This window comes from Pygoscelis adeliae, unplaced genomic scaffold, assembly GCF_000699105.1.
Source record: "Pygoscelis adeliae isolate BGI_AS28 unplaced genomic scaffold, ASM69910v1 Scaffold45, whole genome shotgun sequence".
NCBI classification, from domain to species: domain Eukaryota; kingdom Metazoa; phylum Chordata; class Aves; order Sphenisciformes; family Spheniscidae; genus Pygoscelis; species Pygoscelis adeliae.
The window spans coordinates 9,431,321-9,439,194 of record NW_008825114.1 but is presented as its reverse complement, the minus strand read 5'-3'; the positions used below and the strand labels follow the sequence as shown (position 1 = coordinate 9,439,194).

The window sequence follows — 7,874 nt, the reverse complement described above, 5'->3', positions numbered from 1 at the left end:
AGCGAGATGATCCTTCCCCTCTATTCAGCACTGGTGAGGCCACACCTGGAGTGCTATGTCCAGTGCTGGGCTCCCCAGTACAAGAGAGACATGGACATACTGGAGAGAGTTCAGTGAAGGGCCCACAGAGGTGATGAAGGGACTGGAGCATCTCTCCTATGAGGAAAGGCTGAGAGAGATGGGGCTGAGAAGGCTCAGAGGAGATCTCATCAATGTATATAAATACTCAAAAGGAGGGTCTAAATAAGATGGAGCCAGACTCTTTTCAGCGGTGTCCAGTGACAGGACCAGAAGCAATGGGCACAAGCTGAAACACAGGAGGCTCCCTCTGAACATCAGGAAACACCTTTTTTTTTTTTTACTGTGTGGGTAACTGAGCACTGGAACAGATTGCCCAGAGAGGTTGTAGAGTCTCCGTTCTTGGAGATATTCAAAAACCATCTGGACATGGTCCTGAGCAACTGGCTGTAGATGGCCCTGCTTGAGCAGAGGTGTTGGACCAGATGACCTCCAGAGGTCCCTTCTGACCTCAACTGTTCTGTGATTCTGTGGTTGTTTACATAATTTTGGGGGTAGAGGAGAAGAACAAAGAATATTAAAGATTTGGGCATTCAGTAATAGTATGCACTTTGGAACTTGCAAAGCATGCTTACAGCCTGATTCAACAAAACCACACTTGAATCTTCTATAATAAAAGCTAAATACTATCCTTGCCTCACCTTGAGTCTGCAAAGAAAGGTGGGACAGTGCAAACACAGATCAGTGCACAAGCAGTCACGTGTGAATATAGGTGGATGTGCAGAATCATGCCCAATAGGCAAGCCAAATACCAACTAGCTTATATGAACATGTAGGGCTAAATGAAACCTGAAGACAGCAGTACACTATAATATAATGACATAGCTGACTAAGCCAGTGAAAATAATTCCCCATGCCCTTTGACTGAATCCCTTGACCTGCAACTGCAAGATACCATACCTTGTACTTGTCAATGTGTTACATGTCATGGCAAGTAACAATATGATATGGTTTCTACACCTCTGTTTTATTCTGTAGACTTTCCTTAGTGTTGCTTTAACTCGCCCTTTTTTTTTTTTTGTTCTGGATACCTTCAATATATCACCTGTATTGATGATGGAAACAGCCATGTGAAGAAGGTATTGCTTTTGCATTATATTGCTAATAATTTCCTGGGCTCTATCTTACCATCAAATCGAACCTGTGGATGGAGAAAGAACACACACTAGGAAATGACTTACCCTCCTTCTTCAGAGTATTTGTGACCAAAGGCAAGGATGTCAGATGCCCGGCCACTGCCATCGCATATCACAACGGGAACAGGAGGAGTGTCTCGCAGGTACTCCAGAACGATGGAGATAACATTGGGACCTCCTTCCACAATGAGGGCCACCACTGGAACCCCTTGACCAATTCCTGGAGTAAAAGAAAGAAAGAAAGAAACAAAAAAACCCAAACAAAAAAGAAAAGGAACAAAAAAATGCAAAGCCAGCAAAGCAAACAAAACATAACAGAAGACAGAAAAAAAAAATCAGACTGAAATTACTGCATTGTGACTGTACAGCGTTATGTTAGAGAAAATGGCATTCAGAAAATCATAAATTTTAAGGTCAGAAAGGACCAGTGTAGTCATCTCATTGGTTCCACTGCATAAAACAGGGTTTTCTAAAATTATCTTCTGTTTTAAATACGATATTTATGGTTGAAATAGACCATGAATTTTTTAAAAGATCAAATCTTGGTTTGAAAGCATAGAGAAGCTACCACAATTCTTCCTAACTTGTTCAGAGTAATGACTTTGTAGCTTGCTTGTAATCTAGATTTTGCATGGTGTCAGTTTCCAATCATTGAGTCTTCCAGTAGCTTTGCTTGGTGTTTTAAAATCCCCTCTGTGATATGTTTGTTGCCATATTAGATGTATTTTAAGGTTGCAGCTGGATAGCCCTTTAACTTTCTCTTTGATAAACTAAACATATTCTGTTACAAGTCAATGCAATACTTGTTTCCCAGTTCTAGTCAGTCTCACAGTTTTTCTCTGAATTCTGTCCAAATTTTGCAGCATATTCCTTGATTTGCAGACCCCACACTGGGGACATTGCTCCAGAGAGAGCTGAACTAGTGCTGAACCAGGAGAGACATCCTCACTTTCAATACTTGTGTTATAATTAGATAGGAGCCCTCTGCAAAAGTTGCAGCACAGACTTTGCCAGGAAAGTCTTATGGATTTAGAGAAAGGCAATCTGACACCAGGCTGGTGTTAAAATGACTGAAAAAGCTTTTATGGCTGATACTTCTTGACCATTTGAGACTGGGGACATTCAAAAGGACTCAGGCAGTAGAACTAGTTGAACACTTTCTATTAGCATTTTTCTGTCAACAGAAAGACTTTTTCCTTTTAAACTAGCTTTTCCTAAGAAAAAAATATATGCATTCTGCACAAAATTTTGATGTTTCACTGAAAAATAAAAAAGAGTGCCCCAAACTGTTAAGAGTTGGGTTGGGAAAAGTTGCACGAGGCCAGACAACAACAAGTTTTAATGTGACTGCCTCAGGTTTCCATTTAGAGGGAGTTCAGTCCACAGAAGTGAAGGTAAGCCTGTGAGACTGGAGCATTAAATCTGGTTAGACCCTCTAGAAACATTCACAAATCAAATTATTTTTGATAGTCACAAATAATTTTTAAGAATTTGAATTACTGTCAAAAAATGAAGTGAGCTGTTCTTTAAAAAAGAAAAAAACTCAGTTCTTTTATACAACAGCGAAATATTGTAAGCACCTCCTGAACCACAAACAAGCAAACATTGTGTTTCCTGGAAAGAACCTCTGCATGCTTTGTTATGGATGTATCTGCTGTCTGTTTGTGGCTCTTTTATTATATAACTTAATAAAGTGTGTGGTGTTATTTATGTTAAGAAAACTACAAGCAGAGTTATAAAATCCAGGCTAATGAAAGAGAGTAAGAAGGGTAGAATATAACAAGGTGATTAACAGAATAATTTGCACAGAGCTCACTGGTTAATTTTTTTATTAATATTAAGGACTTCCCTGAATTGCTACTCTACCTAATCATGAAGTTCTTTTGGTGGTTAAGTTCTTTTCAAAGGTCTTAGTGGAAAAGCAGTTTTGGGGAACGGAATTAAATGAGAAAGGAAAATTAAGAAATTTGCTTAAGAAGAGTGAATTATAAGTCTGATGGGTTAACCTGTCCCACATGTACTTCCACTAATTTTAAGGGATTTAAGCTAAGGATGAATTTTGTTTGGCAAATTTGCATTGTTTACCTGCATTGATTTTACTCATGCTTAAAATTACATCCCTTAAAAGCGCATTCTAGATATTAGCAATAAACCCCTGTTTTTCTGAGAAGCTTATAAATAATATTATTTTATTCCCATAGCAATACTTGTAATATGATACAACTGGTTGCAGTTGAGCATGCAACAGAGAACCTCATGTCACAAGTCTGTCCAGGTTTCCCTTTGCCACTAGGTGACAAAAGAAAATTTGTTTATAGTTATGTCTTTTACAAAATTCTTTTTTTTTTGTAAGACAATTGTTATCAGAAGATGAATAAAAATGAATTCTTGGTGTGGCATATTTTTCTTTATGATACTTCCCAACATAATCACAAGGTGGCTGATAAGAGACTCACTTCCATTAAAATTTTAATACCAAATTGGAAGGAGGTATTTTATAATTTAATTTCTAATGGTCTGGCTAATATAATGTTACCAAGTTTTTTGAACTTTCTATCAGGACTTCCTTCTTCTTGTGTAGCTTTTCTTTATACCACATCGTGTAGCCAATACTGCTACCATTTTTAGTTCTTCTGGTAGTTTTTTTAAGATATGAGTTCTTGGTAGTTGAATAAGGATTTCCCTTCATGGTTCTTGTTTCAGTCCTCCTGGCTCAAAAGACTGATCACAGAGCAGGTCTAACGTGAACTCTGACTAGGAAGCCCACAACTCGCTGAATCTTCCATCAGCATTCCTCTTCAGCAGTGTAGTAGTTTCCTCTGGAAACTGACGGGTAGGGCCCATTTAATTTCATTATGGACACCCCCCCACCCCCACCCCCAGTGGTGTGTTTAAAAGCCTGATCCTAACATTTACCAAAGGTGGTCTTTTGTAAAGTATTATTTGCTACAGTGCCATATATGAAATTGTTAGCAAAACTAAATATAAGTGCACAGATTTGAAAGTATATCATTAACTAATGGGTAGAGTTGTATGCGGAACCGGTAGTACTAATGGAGTTTCTTAGTTCTTCTTCTAAGAAGAACTTACCCTGATCCTATCATTGTCATTAATGACTTCAAAACAAGAATTAGAACTGGTACTGACATATGCTAATAAGACTATTAAGAAGTATTCTCAGTAATGAGTCAAACTGGGTCTGGATGACATTAAGGATTGGGTAACAGAAATGGAGAAAGTTCACAGTACCAGATGCAAAGTCATTTACTTGGTGATTAATAAATTCTGCTGTAAACTGGGAACTCATTAGGAGGAAATACTAGAAAAGAGAAAGGTGTGATCCAGCTGATCACAGGAGAATTGAGTCTTTGGTGTAGCAAGACCATGAAGAAGGCAGGTATGATCCTGGAATACACACAATAAAGCATTTTCAGTAGGAAATATGGGCACGTCAGTGCCATTGTGGGAGCCACTCATGAAATTCCATGCAAAATACTGTCTGTAGCTACGCTCGCCCATGTTCAAAAAGAACAAACTGGAACAAATGGAGGAAAAAAACAAAAGGAGTGTATGGGGAATCAAGACCCCTCTTATGAGGCAAGATTAGATGAGTTTGGCTCATCTTTCCTTAGCAAATTGAAAGGTGAAAGACAATATGTCTGACTTTCCCTGTGACATAAAACACATTGGCCATTAATAGTTTTAGACGGAGTTCAGAAGATTTCTGGCTATCAGAGGAGTGAAGTCTTCACAGCCTTCTAGTAAGACTAAAAGGAAAAAACCTTCTGAGTTTGGAGTGATGCTCAAGAATCATTATAGATGCAGTGAGCTTATGTATCTCAAACTGTTCCTAAAGGAGGTTCCTTCAGTCTACCGGAAGTCTGTTCAGTCTTGGTGTATTCTGCTGGATATTGATCAGCTACTAATAATATAAATAATGACAGTTAGTCTCTACAGCTGAACTATTTTTGCCTTTTGGGGCCAATGAATTGGTCATTTGAAAGCATTTCTAAAATTCCTCTTGCATTCTTTTTTTTTTTTTTTCAACTTTTTAAACTGTTATAGTCACAACAGTTACATGGCATATAACAGTTCTCTGCAAGTGTTCCAGTTGTGTTTCACTGTGGTTAATCTGATGGCATTTTTTCTCTTCCCTGATCATGTAAAAACATATCCAGCATGAAAACAATCCTCTAATTTGAGGCTAGTAAAACAAAACAACTTCTCTCCAAATCAACTCTTCAATGAAATTTTGTAGCTTTGAGTTTAAAAAAAAAAAGGTCATGGGAACCTTAATTTATCATATATGATTAAGTTCCAGATTGAAATGCAACTTTTTAAATTATTCTGGTAGATTTCTTTATGAAACAGAAAATATTTAAAACAAAAAGTTGATTTCTACATCTACATTTCTACATCATTTTGGAAAACCTTTCTGAGTTTCAACAAATGGGATTTTTTTCTTTGTAATTTTCATTAATTCTCCATAAAATATTTTGATTTGGAAAAATATATTGTTTCTTTAGTTTGGAGGGAAAATTAGAAAGTACATTTCTGGAATTAGAAATAATATTTTAAAATCAGTTAATAATACTTTGTTGATATTTCTTCAAAGTAAAACCACTTCTGGCTTTCAGGAAAGATCTCTAGACTACAGTTGTCTGCATCCTAATGTTATGAGCTTTTCCAGATTTATGATGATTAAATTCTGATCAGTGATGGTATCCACAGTGTGTGAAAGGAAGTCCATAGACATGGGGAAAAAAAGTCATGTCTGTTTGAGTATCTTAAAATTTGAAAAAGAGAGTAAGTGGGAATTATCACATTCTCAGTTTTCTATGATGTTTTCAATCACATTGAAATTATTTGTGACATTATATTTGTTTCAGGATAAAAGCTTAGCTACTTACACCAAAGAAATCTGCATCTCAATAACTCTCAGGCAAAACACAGAGCAGATTTGAATTAAATTTTTACATAGTTTGATACCAAAAATCCTGGATGCATCTTTGCTGGTAAATATTAGGAATTTGGAAATGAATGCAGAGGGTCTGTAGAAAAATTTCAGTGGGTAGGAAGACATTGACTGACTATTCCTGATTAGATATTAACACTGCATTTGCTAACAATTTTGCATCTATGAAATTGAGAACTGACCATGCCTTGTCTTACCGTGACACTGAACCAATTTGAAAAATGTTGGCATATGATGTCAATAAGACAGAACCTCTGACTTCGGGAAAGAGGTAGCTGATGGACTTCTCTTTAACTGGTAATAAAAATATTTTTCCTTCTATGTCTTTGTATCTCCTTAGAAATGCAAGAGTCAGGAATTCTCTGCAAGTGCACTATTTCAGTTTGTGCATGCACATTATACAATAGTTTGCAAAGACGGGGCTGGAAGTGCCTGATATATCCACAGGGACCCTCTTGTTTCAGCCACTTCATCCAGAAGGAGAATGTCAGGCTGGGAGGCGCGATGCTAAATCTGAAGGTAATACATTCCTTACAAAGCCAAGGACATCATCATTATAAAAAGAGTTTCTTGCTTGAGTTGAGATTGTCAGAAAGGAGACAATGCTGAAATAAAACAGTGCTGATGGAAAACTGGACTACAGTACGGGGGTTGCTGTCTCCTAGCACCCATCCAGAAGGTGGGAACTTTGTGCCAAGCATTAAAATGGACAGTCCAATAAATCGACAAGCAAGAAGATTTTCCTCCATGTTTTTTGTGGAATTTACCACAAAATTGCCCTAGTCTTGGCAAAACTAAGGATAGCACTCATCTTGCTGGGCTATCTCCAACACAACACTGCTGTTTTCACTAAGTACTCTAAAAGTATACAACCTTAGAAATTGTGTGTTTCATATTTTATTAACTGGAAAGCGAGTAGCAGTAATACACTCCACTGAAATGTTGTCCATTCTGAAATTGCAGATAACCCTTCTCAATATAGGACAATGCAACATTATTATTATTATTATCATTATCAGGAAACTCTCAATCACTGATGGTGTTTTCCAAACATAGAAAAAGACCAATTAATTTTCACAGATCTAGATTTTTTTTCTGTTTCTTAGAAGGCAGTAAATGATGTTACTCAGCTTTCTTTATATCTTTTGTAGAGAAAGACACATCCTCTTTTAAGTTCAAGTGAATTATTTTTAAATATCTAAAAGATTATGGTGTTTTCCAGCCATCTGATAGTTACATGGAGGATTTCTTTTAAAATTTACTCAGTTTATTGTTTTTTCAGCATTTCTAGGATGAGCTGTGTTTTCAGCAAACCTTTTTTCTTTCCCTTTTGGAAGATGGAGAAACCTTCCTGTTTAGCAGTATATCTGTGGAACTGAGAATAGCTCAGAATGCTGACTATTGTGTTATCACTGTGAAGTTTATCACTTGGTTAACTACACTTATGTTTCAAGACGGTAAAGGTCTGATCCCCCAATCAAAGGTCTTCCTACTTAAGAATGGGCTCAGAATTTTTATTCTGTGTTATTGAAAATAGTTCGTAAGCAGAGATATTTTTTTTTCTCAGATATTCAAAGGAAATATTCAACTCGTATTCAAGAGCAGGTATGTGTGAAACATCTCACACAAACTTGCATATTACTGTTTTTCATTTAATAAGGTCTCCATCCCACATACTGAAGTAT

The 7,874-nt window shown here is 36.8% G+C and overlaps 1 protein-coding gene across 1 annotated transcript in view; it reads right to left on the bottom strand.

Moving 5' to 3' along the window:
- Positions 1-7,874, bottom strand: part of TRPM3 (transient receptor potential cation channel, subfamily M, member 3) — a 432,332-nt gene that overhangs the window by 101,442 nt on the left and 323,016 nt on the right. The window contains exon 11 of the mRNA XM_009328179.1: positions 1,260-1,434. Within this exon, the coding sequence (XP_009326454.1) occupies positions 1,260-1,434 (175 nt within the window). The remainder of the gene's footprint in view (positions 1-1,259; positions 1,435-7,874) is intronic.